Source organism: Camelina sativa, chromosome 17, assembly GCF_000633955.1.
Source record: "Camelina sativa cultivar DH55 chromosome 17, Cs, whole genome shotgun sequence".
Classification (NCBI taxonomy): domain Eukaryota; kingdom Viridiplantae; phylum Streptophyta; class Magnoliopsida; order Brassicales; family Brassicaceae; genus Camelina; species Camelina sativa.
In genome coordinates, this window is record NC_025701.1 from 25,384,037 (window position 1) to 25,405,275 (window position 21,239).

General features: G+C 31.9%; 2 protein-coding genes across 2 annotated transcripts; one reads left to right on the top strand and one right to left on the bottom strand.

Moving 5' to 3' along the window:
- Positions 10,927-11,568, bottom strand: LOC109129947 (uncharacterized mitochondrial protein AtMg00810-like). The gene has a single exon (XM_019238995.1). It carries the CDS (start codon positions 11,566-11,568, stop codon positions 10,927-10,929), a length of 642 nt encoding a protein of 213 aa, XP_019094540.1.
- LOC104758004 (heat stress transcription factor B-4-like) lies at positions 18,501-20,049 on the top strand. Its single transcript, XM_010480803.2, has 2 exons — positions 18,501-18,873; positions 19,156-20,049. Exons 1-2 carry the CDS (start codon positions 18,595-18,597, stop codon positions 19,948-19,950), a joined length of 1,074 nt encoding a protein of 357 aa, XP_010479105.1. The 5' UTR covers positions 18,501-18,594; the 3' UTR covers positions 19,951-20,049.

A 21,239-nucleotide genomic window follows, 5' to 3' on the forward strand; every position in this document is an offset into this window, starting at 1 on the left:
AGTAGCCCACATACCTTATGTATGAGGCAAAACTGTATTCATTTTTCGTTTATTATGTCAATTATTTTGGGACTTAGGAGCCTATATTCCTTGGAAATAGAAAGAAGAATACATTTCTTTTTCGATCTGGCTCGTCTTTGGTCCACCTAATTTTGATCTAGAATGAAATAAATAAACACCATATAACTCGACGAAAATGAGGGACAATGCCCTAAAAAAACATTCAACTAGTATTCTCAACCGATGATGAAAAAAATTATTTTAAAATTGCTTTCTTAAAGCACGAATAAGAGCCTGTTTGCTAGCTAAGAGGAATCTAAATTTCATACCAAAGATAGTAGAGATCAAGATCCAGCATCCCAAACGGCCAAACCCCCTGCGTTGGAGAGTCCAAACAAATTCTGACCATATAACATTTATTATATGATAATCTATCATGATTATGGATTTTTTTTTTATTAAACAAATTCATTGATGATTTATGTAAAATTTTAATACTCCATGCGTATATAGAATAAGAACATATATTACTCTAATAATTAAATACCATACGATAAACAAAAAATATCTTACCATGTAAAATATTATTGTTTTTTTTTTGTTTTACATGCTAATTTAAGTCTTTCAATTACCATTTACGGTATTGTTTTCTTTTTTTACGTAAGGGACACCAGTGTTACCATTTACGGTATATATATTATGCATATCGTTAATGTTGTGGTAAGAACGTATGCTTTCAAAGTAAAGTGTCGAGATGATTATTAGTGAAGTTTCACCTAATCATGCCTTACAAAGTAACGACAAAGAGAAAAGGATCTGTAAAAGAGAAGTTTGCTTTTTCTTTAGATAATAGAAAGATAAAATTCCAAATATACCATTAACACAACAAAAAAAAAAAAACCGATCACAATTTTTTTTAAATAGGTGCTCTTTTCATCGTTAAAAAAAACATTCCGACTTAACGAACATATGATCGATTTTTTGAGTCCTTACTCCTTAATGCCGGTTGGTTTAGAAAGTTATACTGTATATAACTCTACAAAGTCTACTTACATGCATGTATGTTTCAAATATTATATGTAGAAATTTGAGGAAAAATGAATATCTATGTTTTGGATATTCTTTTCATGTTTTGGGACATATCTTTTCGAAAATCTATTGGACATGTAAAGACACGAATCTTATAATTTGNTTGATCTAGAATGAAATAAATAAACACCATATAACTCGACGAAAATGAGGGACAATGCCCTAAAAAAACATTCAACTAGTATTCTCAACCGATGATGAAAAAAATTATTTTAAAATTGCTTTCTTAAAGCACGAATAAGAGCCTGTTTGCTAGCTAAGAGGAATCTAAATTTCATACCAAAGATAGTAGAGATCAAGATCCAGCATCCCAAACGGCCAAACCCCCTGCGTTGGAGAGTCCAAACAAATTCTGACCATATAACATTTATTATATGATAATCTATCATGATTATGGATTTTTTTTTTATTAAACAAATTCATTGATGATTTATGTAAAATTTTAATACTCCATGCGTATATAGAATAAGAACATATATTACTCTAATAATTAAATACCATACGATAAACAAAAAATATCTTACCATGTAAAATATTATTGTTTTTTTTTTGTTTTACATGCTAATTTAAGTCTTTCAATTACCATTTACGGTATTGTTTTCTTTTTTTACGTAAGGGACACCAGTGTTACCATTTACGGTATATATATTATGCATATCGTTAATGTTGTGGTAAGAACGTATGCTTTCAAAGTAAAGTGTCGAGATGATTATTAGTGAAGTTTCACCTAATCATGCCTTACAAAGTAACGACAAAGAGAAAAGGATCTGTAAAAGAGAAGTTTGCTTTTTCTTTAGATAATAGAAAGATAAAATTCCAAATATACCATTAACACAACAAAAAAAAAAAAACCGATCACAATTTTTTTTAAATAGGTGCTCTTTTCATCGTTAAAAAAAACATTCCGACTTAACGAACATATGATCGATTTTTTGAGTCCTTACTCCTTAATGCCGGTTGGTTTAGAAAGTTATACTGTATATAACTCTACAAAGTCTACTTACATGCATGTATGTTTCAAATATTATATGTAGAAATTTGAGGAAAAATGAATATCTATGTTTTGGATATTCTTTTCATGTTTTGGGACATATCTTTTCGAAAATCTATTGGACATGTAAAGACACGAATCTTATAATTTGTCATGATTTTTCGAATCAAAGATGCTTTAGATTAAAATACGCTCATATTAACCACGGTATTTCCTTTTAATTTTATTTGAATCATATTGTATCAAGAAAAAGTGTGCTTGCTTTGTCTTTCATGAACTTTCTTATATGGATATATCCATTATGTTTGATACGGTTAATTAACACCATAATTTTCTAGGAGCATCACCATCACAATCTAACTCCATTCACACTTTACGAGGATAAAAGTTCAAGAAAAGAAAAATGATAAATGATTTGTAGAATTAAATTAAAAATATATCTTTGAATATACCATTAATAACTGTATTCGTACACATGAATCTAATCTACCTAATATTTACTAATCACGTAAAGAAAAGAAGAAAAAGAAAAGAAAGAAAAGTAGTTGAGTTGAATGATAGCTCAAAATTAAAGACAACTTTTCTCATTTGCATTTCAATCATTCTTTTGCATATTCGACTTTGTAAAGCTGCGATCTTACTCTTCGATTCCCTTTTTCAGAGAACAAATTAAGTTTCTCATCTTTTCTTCTTTTATTTTTTCCATATAATTAAAAAAAATCATAATATAAATATTATATTTTGAACCAAGTTATATAAACGAACTTTCAAAATTGAATATATCTATTTATTGTAAATCCTTAAATTCGTTCATTAAACTAACTTTGATTATTCTAACCCTATACCAAAAGCTCTTGGTTTTTACACCACTATGAATATTTCTTTTAGTTTTTGTTCTCATAATTTGGGTCATCCGAAGAAGAAAAGGGATGTGGCCTGCATCATCCTCGTAAAATCAAAAAACTAATGGTTCTTTTATTATACCTTAAATGATCTCTATACTAAAATATCACCCTTACCAAACCACAGAAGCCTCAATAACAAGCAATTCTTGAAAAAGTTTGTAGATCGCACATACAAGTATACAACGCAAAAATTGTATTAGCACAACTGAGAATATATATGTGCAGGTTCCAACTATTTCGATTAAATAAAATCACAACATAATGCTACGACTTGACCATTTTATTTTTTGACCATTGACTATTAATTCATTCACAAGTAAAAACATGTGAATCTTTTTGGATATCTTGAGATGGTGCAAGTACCAACACCAACAAGGCCAGTACCGTACATGATTTTAAGATCATTCTTAATTTAGTTTCTTTTGTAGTTAGTGCTCTACGCAGAACTTAGTAACTTGCTCGAGGCCCAATCCTATCATAACCTCTTACTATATAATGTCATCCATTAGCGATATTGATATCTTTTCTCTTAACGCTGAAAAACCATATGCCACACTACTTAATCAAACCTTTTTAATTAGTTTATCTGTTTTCGTACGTTGTGATAGTTGTATATTTCATTTACGTCGGAACAGGAGTTTTAGCTAGCTTATTTAACGATCGAGGAAAAGTGAAAATAAAGTTAATCCAAGTGGAGAATCAAATTAAGACTTCTCTGGTGTGTCGCTTTTTATCTTTATGTAAACAATATATGTACATATAAAGAGTTTCTTCAGTTTGTCTCATTCCTTGTAATATGTGTTTCTCGAAACAGTGCATAATTTTATCTATATCATTTGTAATATATCGTCCTACTCCATCTATACAAGGACTTATAATAAATAACTATATATATGAATTAGTAATACAAATATTATGTGAGGATAAACTTGCATGCATTGTCAAGAAAAATTTCAATATTCTTAGGGTGAAACAAGATCGGGATATCCTAGAGAGTTTCAAAATATTCTGGTCCAGATATATGACTTTCAGACATACGTACGTTAATAAAAAGATCATTCTGAAAACTTGATATATGCATGGACCTACGAAAAAAGGTTATAATAATTTAGCGTTAAAAGAATATATGAAAAGACCAAAGGAAAAAATTGGATTATTGGATGTCTTTTTTGTATATGAAGGAATAAAGGAGAACTTTTTCTCATCTTTGCATGGAAAAAAAGACATTCCATTTTTTTTTTTAAAATCCACTACTAGATTACTTCAACTTATGTGACCCAATTATACAAAATCTATTCCTTTTCATCTTTATTTTATGGAATGGTCCTACTCCAACTAAGTCATCTTTTTTTTTAAGCAATCTTTTATCTTTGTTTTGCTTTTTGAAAATCCGTTCATAGTTTCACTGCCATGGAATTAATATAAGATTTATGTGCAAATATGTTAATAAATATAATGGATATATGTTAAATATTGTCGGTTTAATGAAAATACACTTTTTATTCTTGAGGTTCATGTGGTATCAAATGAAGAAAACATCACATTTTGCTAACATCACCTGGAAAACTTGTATTCCAACCTAAAAAATATTTTCTCAACAAAGAATGTATATATAAAAATACATTCTTAACAAAAAAAAATGTACATATAAAAATAAGTGGATAAAATCCATCGAAAAGGATAGTTATAACCTCTAGGTTTGAACTTAAAATTGTTTCCAAATGAATTTCAAACTAAGAAGATCTTTTTAGCTATTCATCGACCTATATCACTACAAGATACAATATTTTAGTATCTTTTCCCATTCTTCTTGGCATTGGCATGAAACTCTCGACGAGGTCTAGCAAAGCTCTGATCGCCTCAACTACATTTTCTCCAATTTCTGAAGACCATATGGTTCATATCCATATACACCATCTGAAACTTGCAAAACTATAACAGTCACGCCTTCTAACTGCAACCATTGCATAGTAGATAGACAAACGAGAAGTCAAATCATCTCTCTAATTGTCAGTGATATCTCCTCTCCAAGCAAGACAATAATCATCGTAATATATATACTCTCCAACTCGAAGCAAGACGTTAAATGTTGTAGCCTCTTCTCCAAGTCTTGAAATGACTATATAGATGGAGCTGCACCTCTCATTCAAAACACACAACTCAACATCGATTTTTCTTATATTAAAATTGTAAGTGGCTAAAGAGAGTATAGATCGTATAATATAAGTTCATAGATTCTATTATCGAGTGTTGCAAAAATGGTCTTAACATGGTTGTATTCTAGGATTCAAAAATCGCACACTACCATCACACTACGGATAATTAATTGAGTTGATTAAAGAAGATCTCATATATATCTCCTATATATGTGTCTCAATCTTGTTTCCTACTCTATCTTTTCATTTCTAATCGTATAATAGGATTTCATATTATATTTTTTAATCACCTTTCCTACACATTTTTCGTTTTTTTTTGTTCCAATGATCTTTTGCATGTCTTCAAAATCTCAAGATTTTCAAACTTTAAAAAAAAAAAAAAAATGAGAGATCTCAAGATTGATATCTAAATAATATATATAATATGATAATAACTTTATTAGTATTATATTATTATAAATAAGGAAATATAATTATTAATATTTGACCACATATATGCGTATCCAAATATCCAATATATGTATGTACGTATGTATAGTATACACATTTACACATACTAAACGTTGACAGGAACACATGCATGTAGAGAAGTACGTTGCGATTAATTTTTACTGGGAAGATTTAAGGAAAAGAATATGGAAAAAAGGCAAAAGACAAAACGAAGAAGAAGATGTCCTTGTCTTAAGATAAACACAGAGAATCAATTTCTCGTGAAGCCAATTTAATAAGCCTCTCGTGACTGACCACTTCTTCTTCTTCTACTTCCTCCATTTCTCATTATTATCTGTCCTTTTCGATCTTCCTTTGACCTCATTTTGTTGACCCAATCTCTCTACCTTGTCTTAAACATTTTCACATTTTTTCTTTACATTTTTAATTTGCATATAGCAATTCAAACCACTTGATCTGACAAGTGGCAACAAATGAATCGTGATCTAATATATATCGACGTGTAGAATATACATATTTGCAAAGTTGATACTTGGAAGTTGGAGCCAAAAGCGTTAATAGCTCATGGACCTTGGACCCTTCGTGTGTCTTTTACCCTATGTAACATCATCTAATTAGACTAAACTACGCATAGAAAGGATTAATTATACGATTTCATGCAAGAAAAATATATGGATAAGCTTAGAATTTCACTAGGCCATTTAACCCATATATACACACAGGTAGTAGAATTAATTTGACAATAGAATAAACGTGATGTCTAACCATGTTTCATAATCGAGCTTTGGTCAGTAAGATACAAATCTGTCTCTTCAACTTAGCTTCAATGCCGCACCGTAGTCACGCAACAGGTCCGAAATATTAAAGTCCACTACACGATAGCTGGGAAAGAACAACTTTACTGCAATGATGATCTAGTTTACAAAAATTTAGTTAGCACATAATTCTATTGTACTTTTGATCAGTAAGGAAATATTTAATTTGATAAACTCATGAATCAAGTGTATAATGAAAATATATGTACCTATCTCACAATTATTTCCTACTGATATAAAAATGTGATTTTCTTTTTAACACTAAAGACTTTATTATATTAAAGTATTGGAAAATAAATTATTTTCTAAAAAGAGACAATGGAAACCGATAAACTTACATGGAATACAATATTCACGAATATGTTTTTATTAGCTAAATAGACAAACCGAACATTGCCACAAAGCAGAAAATACAATTTAAAAATGTTATTTAGTTGTCTTGTAGTATGAATTTATCAAAGCATACATAACTACTTCTCAAAAAAAATCTACATAAGAAAGCTCTAAATTGCATCAAGAATTATAGGTGACACAATACCAAAAATAAGACTTAACTTGTTTTGTTAGAGAACCTATTTAAGCAAAGGTTTGTAAACTCGTGCCACTAAAATGTGTTCTGGAATGAGACAAAAGAAGAAAGCAAATAGAAGAGACACGAGAGAGAACCTTGTAGGGGTACCCACCTTTGTCGTATATACCACAGGATTTTGATTCTTTCCATATTCTAAAAGTATTCATAACATAAATAATTAAGAATTTTAAACCAAAAGTAAAATAATAGAACGATCTGAGCATCTTGCGCAAATAAATAAAGAAATGAGTGTTGATTAAAAAAGAACTTTTAGGGGGTGCAGATGTTTCCTTTTATCCTTATTCGCTCTGTGGTCTCTCTTGGAAATTCACGTGTCTCGGGTTTAAATTAGACTTATAGTTTCACGCAATTCGATTTGTATTTTTCTCTTTGTTTTATCCTTCACGTTCTAATATTGAAAACGTAACAGAGATATGAATTATTTTTAGTTATATATTCGTTTTTAGAAGAAAGAAGATAAAGTCATGTGATGAAAGAAGCTATTCGTGGTATTCAAACTTCAGTTCACTTTAGAAGTTTAATTAGAATAGAATCTTCTAGCTCTCCATATTTACAACCATAGGGCCATGTCCATGCACACACTCACATTTATATATCTTACACATACAATTCAACTTGTTTGGTTTGTGTTTTGGTATGAACGTACCTTAACGTCAGCTTTTTATTTAGTCGGATAATTTTCTGTGAGGAGTACCCAAATCTCAAAATTAGCTAACTAAACCATTCCATCATGATTTATATATGATCATTAGTTATTGATTTATATTTTAGTTTATAATTTATTTTTAATTTTCAGGGATTAATTTAAAAATAACCTAACAATAAATAGGTAAGGTGTGTGTTACTTTTTAACGAAAGTTAAAACATACATAATTTCGTATTTGCAAACAGTTTCAAATTTGTTTAGGTTGGAATAAGCTTTACTAAATTTATTTTATAAACCAACAACAAAATACATACGGTTTACAATAGATTAACTTCAATGCTAGTACTTATCACTGTTTGTCATCTTTGTTCACCTAGACGTGTTCCAGACTCTTTTTTTTTTTTTTTTTTTTTTTTTTTTTTTTTTTTAATATTGCATACGACACTGCTTCTTCTAGTTTCCTCAAACGTTGTTATCTTTCAATGGGGTCTAGTTTGCGTGTCAAGACTCAAGACGATCACATGTATATATCATAAATGAGTTGGTATTAGAAAACTGTAACCCTACAGAAGATTGATTATATTCTGCTCAATCTAGGTCTTCAAATGTTCATCATGGACTATAGACATTGCGCACAGAATATAAGGAACTGTCTAATGATCTCTATATTGAGAAGTCGACGACAAATGTCGGATAACAATTTCTAAGGTTAAATTGTTCTCGAAGAAAACACTCTTTAATTCCTAGGTTTCATATATAGTTGCAGGATTCAAACTACACCTCCGAATATATATTTTTGTTTATAGTTTGTAAAGATCTAGTACGTAGCTACTTAATTTTCTTTTGTTAAACCAATATTTAAAAAAAAAAATGTATATCATCCACAATTAGAAAAAAATATACATTTAAAGAAAAGAAAATATAAGTAATACTAATATATGATTGATGGATCTTATCAATACAAGATTATATATAGATTATAGTGCATGGAAAACCCAAGAAAAATCAAAGATGTCTGAGCTGAGCTTATCTTGATAATTTTCTCATATACTTTACATATTTTTTAAAATCATTATTTATATTGTAACCCTTGATTAGATCTTAGATCCATTCTAGGTATCTATGCCTTAATTCAGTTTTTTTTTCTTTCTTTCTAATTACATCAAACGATTCCCTCGGTCCGTTAGATCTTCGTCCCTACATTTATAAAAATATATCTTTTGTCATCCTTGCGTCCATTATGCTCTTCTTTGTTGGATAATCAACTCACAAATTCTTATTGTAGGTTTTTTTTTGAAAAAGAATTCTTATTGTAAGTTATGAAAACATCTTTTTCAGTTATACCAAAATAAAATTAGCTACTGACGTAAGATTTCTTGTAATACGTGGTATATAAATCATTCTATTCGAAGTTTGTTAGATTATCAAACAATAATAAAGTACAGAAGATTATATTGTGGCAGAAGAAAGCGGTATTTTATGTGGTTTCTTGTATAATAAATACTACTATACTTCGTACCATCTACAAATGATCAAAGAAAAACTATTTTTCAAGTTCTTTTAGTTGTTTAAATTACACATTTTCAAGTTTATTTATATTAAAAATATATTATTTTCAATTTTTTTATAAAATGTATTAGTCAGATTGGTAAACTATAAATCTCTTATTCACGATGCTGGTTAAACTTTGATCACCTATAAGCTAGGATATATTCAGTAATACAATAATAAGCACCACTACTTTAAAGATTTAATATTGAACAACAAATATCAAATGATTAAGTACATATTGTATGTGAACCCCAATATCGAAATCATGAAAGGGCTCGAAGAGAAGAATAGTTTGCAAAGAAGAGTTTGGAGTATGTCTGTTTCTTCATTGGAAACCTCAATCTTTCTTCTTGAGAATCTACAAAACAAAACAACCAAATAAAATAATTACAAAGAAGAAAGTATATCCTTTGTTTTAACTATTAAGATGATAAGATTCATTTAACTGATGAGGAGTCAAATATTCAAATAGTTTATGCTGTAGAGTCTGATGGGCTCAGAACAAAAACAACGGTACAAAATAGAAGGGTGAGATGTAAAAAGGAGAGTCTCATACTTCGAGATTCTCTCTTTTCGTTTTGTTTGTATAGATAAAACATTATTGATCAAGTAGTATAGTGTGGCTACAATCTCCTTTTAGTCTTTAACCCAATGTTAAATTTCATCAATATATATATATATATATCACGGGCTATAGGGTTTAAAATATACTCTCTCCGTTTCATAATATATAATGTTTAGAGGATTATTTTTATTTTATAATATAGGATGTTTCCAACTTTCTATGCAATGTTTAGATTAATTTTATATTTTATATTATGCAGTCTTAGGTATGATTGTTTAAACTTTTTAAAAGTAACTTTTTCTTAGTATTTGTATTTCTACTAAAACATCTTATATTTTGAAATGGAGGGAGTATGAAAATGATAGAATAAATACAAAATAAAAAGAAACTATTACTCTAAACTTGTAGTTTTTTCTCATGGTAATGACTACTAGATAAACTGACTGTTTTATTCGAATAATCTTCAAAAATTATGGGATACATAATTTTACAAATTCTTCTAAAGGTGCATGCAATTTTCTAATTCTAATATTCCCGCTAAGTAAATTTACATATTCTATACTTTCAGTTTCTTTATGAGTTATATGATAAGAAACGATAATATTTATAGAAACACAGTTTGTTAAGAACACAAGAATTAAAAGTATAACTCACTTTTATGAGCTTAAGAAAATCTCTCAAAAACTTAAGCTCTCAATCTCACTTCTCTCAAAACCTCATAAGTTATGTCACACTTCAACATATCTTTATATATAACTTTGCTATTCCTAATCCTAGTAAGAACTACTAATATTTAGATATCTCCTAAATACTTAGATCCTTATTTCTCTGCAAATACAACTATTCTAGGATTAGGAGTAGCTTCTAACTCAAGCTTTCCTCAAGCTTATCCCAACAATCTCCTCCTTAAGCTTGAAAGCTGTCTTTGTCAGGTCTTGAACTCCCATGAGACTCCTCATTTATCTGAATTTGGTTTTGTCTAAATGTTTAGTAAGAATGTCAGCTCTTTGCTCACTTTCTGGAATATGCTCCACCTCAATTTGGCCATTCTCAACTCTTTCTCTTATGAAGTGGTAGTGTCTATGTATATGCTTACTTCTCCCATGGAAGACATGTTTCTTTATGAGAGTAATTGCCGATTGATTATCAATACAGATGATAACTTTCTATTCTGCAGCTCTAGTGATCTCAACCAGTAAATTCTGTAACCAAACGGCTTGCTTCGCCGCCTCTGTCCCAGCCATGAACTCTGCTTCACAGGAAGATAGAGTTACTAAATCTTGTTTCTGTGAGCACCAAGTGATAGGACTGTCTCCAAGATAAAAGATATGTCCTGAGGTGCTCCTTCCATCGTTTGCATCAATGTTATGGCTACTGTCGCCATAACCTATTAACCGAGGCCCCTTCATCCTTCCATAAGATAGACCGAGATTGGTGGTTCCCTTAAGATATCTTAAGCATTGTTTCATGGCTGCTCCATGTGACTCCCTTGGACTCTGCATATAATGACTGAGTATCCCTATACAATATGAAAGGTCCGGTCTAGTATGTAGCAGATACCTTAGACATCCAACATTCTTTCTATAAGTTGTTGCATTGATCTCTCTTTCTTTCTCAGCTTTAGATAACTTCAACTCTGGTTCCATAGGTATAAGAACATTATTGCATTGTGACATTCTTGTTTCTTCTAAAATCTTGTGAGCGAATCGGGCTTGACTCAAAGTGATTCCATCTTGATGTTGATTAACTTGCATCCCGAGGTAGTATGTCAACCTCCCAAGGTCACTCACTTCAAATTTAGAAGCCATCTCCTCCTTAAATTTGTTAATAACAACCAAGCTTGTTCCTGTTACAATAAATCATCCACATAGACACCTATGATAAGTAAATCAACGCCAATGGTTTTCCGATAAACAGAAGGTTCCTTTGAGCACTTCATGAACTGCAATCCCTGAAAAATATGGTTTAACTTATTATTCCAGGCTCTAGGTGCATGTCTTAAGCCATACAAGGCTTTGTTGAGCTTGTAAACCTTCCCTTCACTGCCTTTTTTCTCAAATCCCTCTGGTTGAGAAACATACACAGTCTCCTTAATCTCTCCATGAAGGAAAGCTGTCTTGACATTGAGATAGTATATCTCCCAACCATGTGATGCCGCAAGATCAATAAGCAGCCTTATGGTTTCGATTCTAGCAACCGGAGCAAAAACTTCTTCGAAATCAACATCGTATTTCTACACATACCCTTTGGCAACAAGTCGAGCTTTATACATGTTGATACTACCATCAGAATTTCTTTTCAACTTGAATACCCACTTTAAGCAAATTGGTTTTTCTCCAATAGGTAGATCAACAAGCTCCCACGTTCTAAGTTTCTCGATCGAACCTATTTCTTCTTCACAAGCCCGTGTCCACTCCTTAGACACTATTGCTTCACCAAAACTTCTAGGTTCATTATTATGACTAAGTAGCAGGAACTCACCTTCTTCCTCTGCAATTAAGACATAGTCTTCTAAATACTTTGGCTAAATGCTTGGTCGTGTTGATCTTCGTAGCTCAGGTTCTGTCGAAACTGCACAAGAATCTGCAGGCAATGTTGCAGTCTTGTGTGACTCATGTTCTATTTTTTCTTTGTGTGTTACTCCATCTCTGCTCTCGGGGTGTTCAACACTCTCTGTTTCGCTCAGTGATTTTCCATCAATATTCACAACTGCAATCTTATCTTCTTCATACTCTTGAAGCCCGTGATTGCCGAATACACCAAAACTGATCCTAAAATTCTCATCGTTTTCCTCTATCGACAAATTTTTAGTCCAATTCCAACCTTTTGCTTCGTCGAACACAACACACAACATCTCGACTCACTATGATTCGTTTGGTCTGAGGGTCCAGCAAACGATACGCCTTAGAACCAGGTTCGGTTCCTAGGTGAACAAGCACCCTCGTTCGATCATCCAGTTTTTTAAGATTCGGTTTCTCTACCTTGGCATATGCAATACACCCAAAAATCCTAATATGCTCAACTGTAGGTCTCTTGTCCCGGAAAATCTCATAACGTGTCATATCTTTCAAGGCCCATGTTGCTACTTTGTTCAGTAAATAAGTAGAGTGTCTAAGAGCTTCTCCCCAAAGATAGTTAGGCATGTGCATATGCTTTAAGATGCTTCTGGTCATCTCCATCAATGTCCGATTTCGTCTCTCTACAACTCCATTCTGCTGTGGAGTGTAGGGTGCTGTCAAATATTTTTTTATGCCTGCGGTTTCACAAAACAAGTTAAACTCATTAGATACAAACTCTCCTCCTCTATCCATTCTAAAAGTCTGTATTTGTTCTGCAACTTCCTTTTCAACCATAGCCTTGAACTTCTGAAACTTGTGAAACCCTTCTCCTTCTTCTTTTATTAGCATCGTCCACATGTAGCGAGAGAAGTCATCAATGATCACAAAAACATATCTATTCCCAGTAGGTGTACTTGATGTAATCGGGCCACAAAGGTCTCCATGTATAAGTTCTAACCTTTGTTAAGCTCGAAACATTGTTGCTTGAGGAAAAACGCATCTTGTTTGCTTCCCAAGCAGACACGAACTACAAATTTCTTTTCCAGCAGAAAGTTTTAGAGCTCCTAAAACCAGTTCTTTCCCTAGCATTGAAGTTAAAGTGGCATAATTGATATGTCCCAGCCTCGCATGCCACTTACTTGGTTCACTTACATATGCAAGATATAAACAAGTATTGTCTTGCAGTCCCATCTGAACCTTGTACCGGTTCTTAGACTTCTCTGTTTTCACAAGTAGATTTCCTTCTTCATCACTAATAGTCAGGTAGTTCCCTCTTAACTGAATGTCACAACCTGCTTCGGTGGCCTGACCAAGACTTATAATATTGCTCTTAAGGTCAGAAATGAAATAAACATCTGTCATGGTTCGTGACTTTCCATTCTGATCAATAAAAGCAATTGTTCTTTTTCCTTTGATATCGATCTTAGAGTCATCACCAAAGCGAAATTTTCCGGTTACAGAGCTGTCCAGCTTGTTAAAATACCTTTTATCCCCAGTCATATGGTTACTTGGGCCGTTGTCAAGGTACCATATGTTATCTCTTCCTGAATTTGTCTCAAACTTACTTGGTATACAATCCTTCTCATTTAGGTAGACCACTTCATGCATCAAGAGCTCGTCTGCATCCTCTGTATCTTTGTTGTTACTCTCTTATGTTTCCTGCAGTTTGAGCAATAGATCTAGACAATGTGAAGCGAAGTGGCCAGTTTGATTGTAACGAAAACAAGTGATCTGAGACAGATTTCTACCACCGTAGCGTCCTCGTCCTCGTCCTCTGTAGAACGATCTTCCACCTCGACCTCTTCCTCTGAAACCTCCGGATTCACCATTGTAATCTCGGTAGTGTTGATTCGTCTGTGACTCCGTGTACATCAATTTTCCCTGCTCCTCTTGAGTATCCTCTTCCTCACAGATACGTTCCTCATAGGCTTTCAGTCTACAACGATATCGTCAAAGCTGATGGTGTTCAAATCTAGAACTTGTTCTAGAGAGGCAACTATGTGAATGAATTTCTTTCGAGGAAGACTACTAAGGAATTTCTTGACAATCTTTGATCTTCTATCTTAGCTCCTAGGGCGGCTGACTTTGATGATATCGTAGCTAACTTTCCAGAAAAGTCATCAATGTTTTCAGATTCTTTCATCTTCAATCTTTCAAATTCTGCCATCAAGGTTTGAAGTCTAGCTTCTCGAACTCTTTCAGCTCCAACGTGTCTAGAACGAATTGCATCCCACACTTTCTTTGTTGTAATAAGTTCTTCAACTTGCAGTATTAAGCTTTCATGTATCGATTGAAACTATAAAGCCATAGCTATATCGTTATGTTCATAATCAACTTGTTTGGTTTCTGGTTCGATGGCGTCTCAGACTTTGTGTACTCTGAGAGAAATCCTCATCTTCATTGCCCAAACAGTTTAGTTGTTGACGTTAGCATTGGACAAACGATAGAAGGAGATCCTCCTTCTTCTTTAGGTCGTGGTGTGGCTACGGTAATCTCAGACATGATTTCTTGGTGAAAGATTCAGGCTCTGATACCAAATATAGAAACAAGGTTTGTTAAGAACAGAATAATTAAAAGTATAACTCATTTTTATTAGCTTAAGAAAATCTCTCAAAAACTTAAGCTCTCAATCTCTCTTCTCTCAAAACCTCATAAGTTATGTCACACCTCAACATATCCTTATATATCATTTTGCTATTCCTAATCCTAATAAGAACTACTAATATTTAGATATCTCCTAAATACTTAGATCCTTATTTCTTTGCAAACACAACTATTCTAGAACTACGACTAGCTTCTAACTCAAGCTTTCCTTAAGCTTATCCCAACAATATTGAGTCGGCATGCACTTGTACTCTATATTAAACTTTATACATATTTAGTGAACATTTTAGATTCATTGACCTAAACATATATCATTCAATTCGTTTTATCTAATTCCATGTTTTGTATAATTATTCCTATGGTTTAATTAACAAAATGAAAATTTTATTAAATCGCAATTATTTTTCTATAGAGGTGATGTTTATGCACTTTCATATCATTTACTAATTTATCCAATATTTTTTTATTCGTGCATTTTTTTGGTTTTGGTTTCTTTTCCATCTAGATTTTTTTTTTATGGCAGTCAATGTTCAGTAAATAATCAGAGTTTTATATATCTTAATGTGTTGAATTTGAGGAACTTTTTTTTGTTTCTTGTTTAAATTCAGAAGTTCCTTAACCTACACATATCTAGGAAAATGAATCTCTTAAAAAGAATAAGTGTAAAAGCAAAGGACTGTTTTACATGATCTCTGTAAAACAAGATAAATTTATCGAATTTTATGAATGGTAAATGGATAAGAAATAAAATAAAATTTAAAGAATACGATTTATTCATGATTTACTCTGTAAGTCATATAATAATATGAAAGATAGAAACTAGTCAAGTACTAGTTGCCCGAGGAGAAGCAGACCCTCTCATGTGATATACACATGACCTAAGAAATTAAAGGAAAAGTGGAATATACACATGACATACTTTTAGTTTTTATTACATAATTTATGGTTTTCACATGAATCTATAAGTCAGATTTTAATCAATAATTAAAGTTACACTTTGCAAGATCCAGAAAGATTAAAGATCTCTTAATACATTTTTTAAGTTACCTATGAACAGTTGAGAATCCATATTATTGTGTATAAGCCCTTCTGTATGAGATTTTTAGATATAAAAAGGACAAATATATATATATATATATATATATATATATTGGTAAAAGGAATTTGTTTATTAATGTGAGGGAATATAAGAAAGCAAGAAAAGAAAGAAACAGTTGGTTGTGAGTAGAAGGAAACAGAAGAGAAAGTTTCCAGTAATAACAATAAGTTGAGAATAGTTGCACTAAAGAAGAGCAGAGAAGAAACCTCAAGAAGAAGAAAAAGTGTTGACCAATAAAAATACAGAGTAGTAAATTGAATTGAATTTGGTGTATACTAAAGTTGTAAAAATAGGAAAAAATAGTAAAAGAAAAAGAGAGAGAAATGATTGTTTAAGAAAGTAAGAGAAGGAAGTGGTGGGTGAGGGAAGGGATCGTAGTTTTGTCAGAAAAGAAACAAGTATGAAGGAGAGGAGAGAGTCACGGGTTTGTCTTGAAAGCCACTTTTGTTTATTTTATTTTTTCAGACACTCAGACACATATTCCCCTCCATCTTCTCATTAATCGAGGTTGCTAACTTCCAAATTCTAATTTACATTTTTCACATAAACACTTTTCTCTTTTTCTTTTTTAATATTTACTGCCTCTTCATGTTGATCAAAAACTTACTTTTTAGAACTTTTCATGCATTTGATTAATTGTGAAAGAAAAGTTTAAATTTTCACATTAGCTTTGTTCACATTAGTCCGATGAATTTAGGATATGGTTGTTGTTTTTGTATGCGATTATTTTGTGTTGATTCGTTCATAGTTTATTGTAAAAAACAGAAGCTAACATTTTCAACATTTTGATCGAATAGTGTGAAATAAATTAAGTGGTAAACTGTGAATGTCCTTATATATACCTCTAGGAGGACACTAGATTTAGATACAAGAAATGACTACTATTATATCTTTAAATTGAGCTTGAGCTAACACAAAAGTTTTATTTTCAACGCAAATCTAAAATTTTCTAGAATTTTTGGAAGTGTTAGCTACTAAATAGTTTATGAAAAATTGTTATGTAATTACTAATTAGTAAAAGAAATTTCGAAAGAGGCTAATCAATTAATTGTTGCAATTTTATTCTCTCATATGTTTACAACTTTATCTTCTCTCGGAATATACACAAAATATAGGATTTCATATTTCGTTGTCTCCTTTATATGATTTTGACATGATATAAGAATCTTTAAAACTAATAAATTTAACTAATTTGGAACCTTTATTTTTTTCTTTCGATAGTTCTTCTACAAGAAGAAAAGTTTTCCAATAATATATGCACAGCTTAACCAACCGCAAAGGATAACCCGAAAACTTTGTTAATTGAAGAGTGATCACCATATCGGGTTAGGAGGTTGCATACGATATTGCAAGCAACATAAAGAAAAATATCGGATTTGAAGATAATGTTATCGTTAATTCGAACTATAGTGCATCAAAACTTAAAAACACTAGTGGACGACAAATCAATGCACCACCAGTCTCTATCAATGGAATGGTTTTACAAATAAGAAAGCATGAATGTTACATGCTATTATGGTCTCTATTGACACACGGTTGTGGGAAGATCTCAAAAAAATAATGTTTGGTAAGAAAATGTTAAATAGAAGAAACATTAATTAGTTACTAAAACATAAAAAGTAAAGAAACAGTGCGACATTGGTGTTACATTCTATATCCGTGTTTGGCGTTAAGAAAAAGTGAATTCACGTATGGAAGAATCTCTCACTCACGTATACATAAGTCAATAAGTCTACTCAATTGCATATCCATGATATTTCTTTTCTGAATCAAAACTTAATCATTTGATGATCATTTTAGGCACATACATTTTTTTACCAATTTTTTTACCTCAATTTTTTTTTTTAACCAAACATTATTTTTGTGTGTGGGCATGCAAAAGCAAAAGTAGAACACACTACTCTTCCAATTTTCATATATACCATACCAGGAGAAAAATAAAAAGTCTCTAATTAATAGTAGTTACACATGAGGACAGATACACACACGTACGATCTATAAACCTCAAAGAAAAAAAGAAAAAAAAAGTTATAATAACAAAAAAACAAATTAGTACTCAGTCACTACTCAGTACTAGACTACCATTTTTATCCCAACCCCACTCGATACAAAACAAACACAAACCTTCTTCTCTTTCTCTCTCTCTCTCTCGGGAACTCTCTCTCTCTAATGGCGATGATGGTTGAGAATAGCTACGGTGGTTACGGTGGTGGTGGAGGAGAAAGGATACAACTTATGGTCGAAGGTCAAGGCAAAGCTGTTCCAGCGCCGTTCTTGACAAAGACTTATCAANAGAACACACTACTCTTCCAATTTTCATATATACCATACCAGGAGAAAAATAAAAAGTCTCTAATTAATAGTAGTTACACATGAGGACAGATACACACACGTACGATCTATAAACCTCAAAGAAAAAAAGAAAAAAAAAGTTATAATAACAAAAAAACAAATTAGTACTCAGTCACTACTCAGTACTAGACTACCATTTTTATCCCAACCCCACTCGATACAAAACAAACACAAACCTTCTTCTCTTTCTCTCTCTCTCTCTCGGGAACTCTCTCTCTCTAATGGCGATGATGGTTGAGAATAGCTACGGTGGTTACGGTGGTGGTGGAGGAGAAAGGATACAACTTATGGTCGAAGGTCAAGGCAAAGCTGTTCCTGCGCCGTTCTTGACAAAGACTTATCAACTTGTTGATGATCCTGCGACGGATCATGTCGTCTCTTGGGGTGATGATGACACTACTTTTGTCGTTTGGCGTCCACCGGAGTTTGCTCGTGACCTTCTTCCTAATTACTTTAAACATAACAACTTCTCTAGCTTCGTTCGTCAGCTCAACACTTATGTATGTATACACAAAGCTCTATCTTCTTTTCTCTAAAAAGTTTCGATTTTTATTATATGGGTTTTGAAATACGCAATGTTTTGTGATTACCCATCTCTTAAAGATACGATTTTTATATCCAAAAATGGACGAAAGATTGTTTATTTTTGAGATTTTGTGACTACCCATCTCTTAAAAATCAAATCTTTATACCAAAAACAGAAGAAAATCTGATTTTTTTTTAGATTCGGGTTTTTGATATTTTAGAAATGTTCTTGATTTTGTGATCTTTGATTTTGTTAGGGATTCAGAAAGATAGTACCAGATCGATGGGAGTTCGCGAACGAGTTTTTCAAGAGAGGAGAAAAGCATTTACTTTGCGAAATCCACCGCCGCAAAACATCTCAAATGATACCACAACAACACTCTCCGTTCATGACACATCACCACCACGGTCCGCCGCAGATTCCATTCTCCGGCGGAAGTTTCTTCCCTTTACCACCACCACAACGTGTCACCACTCCAGAAGACGACCATTACTGGTGCGACTCACCACCGTCAAGACCAAGAGTTATCATACCACAACAAACCAATAATACCATTCATGACACGGCGGCGCAAGTGACGGCATTGAGTGAAGACAACGAGAGATTACGACGGAGCAACACAGTGTTGATGTCTGAACTTGCTCACATGAAGAAACTTTACAACGACATTATCTACTTTGTTCAAAACCATGTCAAGCCTGTCGCTCCAAGTAACTCTTATCTCTCCTCGTTTCTCCAGAAACAACAACAACCTCCAACGCTTGATTATTACAATACCACCGCAACTGTCAATGCCACTACTACTAATCTCCATCATGGTTTGAACTCATCTCCTCCAACTTCGCAAAGCTCTATCACAGTTCTTGAAGATGACACTAATCATCATCAAGATCAGAGTAATAATATGAGAAAGACTAAGCTTTTTGGAGTTTCGTTGCCTTCCTCTAAGAAGAGATCACATCATTTCTCAGACCAAAGTAGCAAAACTCGACTTGTGTTGGATAAGTCTGATCTTGCTTTGAATCTCATGACTGCTGCTTCTACACGTTAATTTGGTTTTGTGCTTTTTTTTTTTGAAGTATCAGTCAGCATTATTAGCACTAATGTTGTTATATGATGATGACCATGAATATTAAGACCTTTTTTTCTCTTTTTGTTTCTTTGATTAATAATCTTCTTTAATTAGTGTTTTGTTTTGTTGTTTAACTTTATGGTTTTGTTTTCTGGGCTTGTTGTCCAGAGAAGATGAGAATGTCAGTGATGTCTAAGGTAGATAGGCTTTTTAGGTTACTTTTATGCATTTTCGAAATTTTCATGTGTATTGGAACCGATCCAGTTATTATTAATGCTCTTTATTTAATGCATTCACGTCTCTCTCTCATTTTTTTTTTCCATATGTTTTGTTCTTTTTTTCTTTTCTTTTTTGATCGATCGACGTCATCTTTTTCCCAGTTTCTGGTTCCCAGAAATTTTTGTTTGTATCACTTGTTATTTTAGGTTGTTTTTCCATTTTCTTAAAAAAATGAAATTATTTAAAGGACCTTTAAATTTCGTGTTGATTAGACTAAAGTAATTTTTGTGTTTGCCAGTACCACAAGAACAAATATGTTTTCTTTGTTCATTTTGATTTGTTTGGGCCTTCATGAACCTAAAGCCCACTAGATGTTTTTAAAAGTATTAAACATCATTACAATTTACAACTAAAACTATTTGACTATACAACATGATTATTCTTCTTAGACCATCTCCAATGGTTTTCCCTATTTTTACCTCTAAAATAGAATAACTCTATAATAGAGGTGATTTTTGCTCTAATGGATACTTCTATTTTTTCTCTAAAAAAGAATATACCGTAGAGATTCTTTTTTATTTTACTATTAATACCTTTTACTTATAAAAGTTGCAAACTAACCCATTTATTTTATTATTTATGAAACTTTCATAAAATTATAATATTATTTAAATTTTTAACATTCATAAATATTATTTAAATACAAAACCTCTACTTCATTAAATTATTATTAAACTATTTAAATATATATTTTATTTATTTTGATCATAAATATAAAAGTGTTAAAAGTTCATGACTATTTTATAAATAAAAAAGTTCAACTCTATTATAGAGAAAAAAATAGAGTTCCTCTATATATAGAGGAAAAAATAGAGATCTCTATTATAGAGGTAGAATTAGAGATGGGTTGGAGTAGATTTTACTCTAAAATAGAGTTAAAAAGCAAATATAGAGGTGTGTTGGAGATGCCCTTACTGATTTGGCTAATTTATCACCTAGCTTTGAAGATTAGTATTAAATTGTGAACTTCCAACTTTCTCCTTATGTTT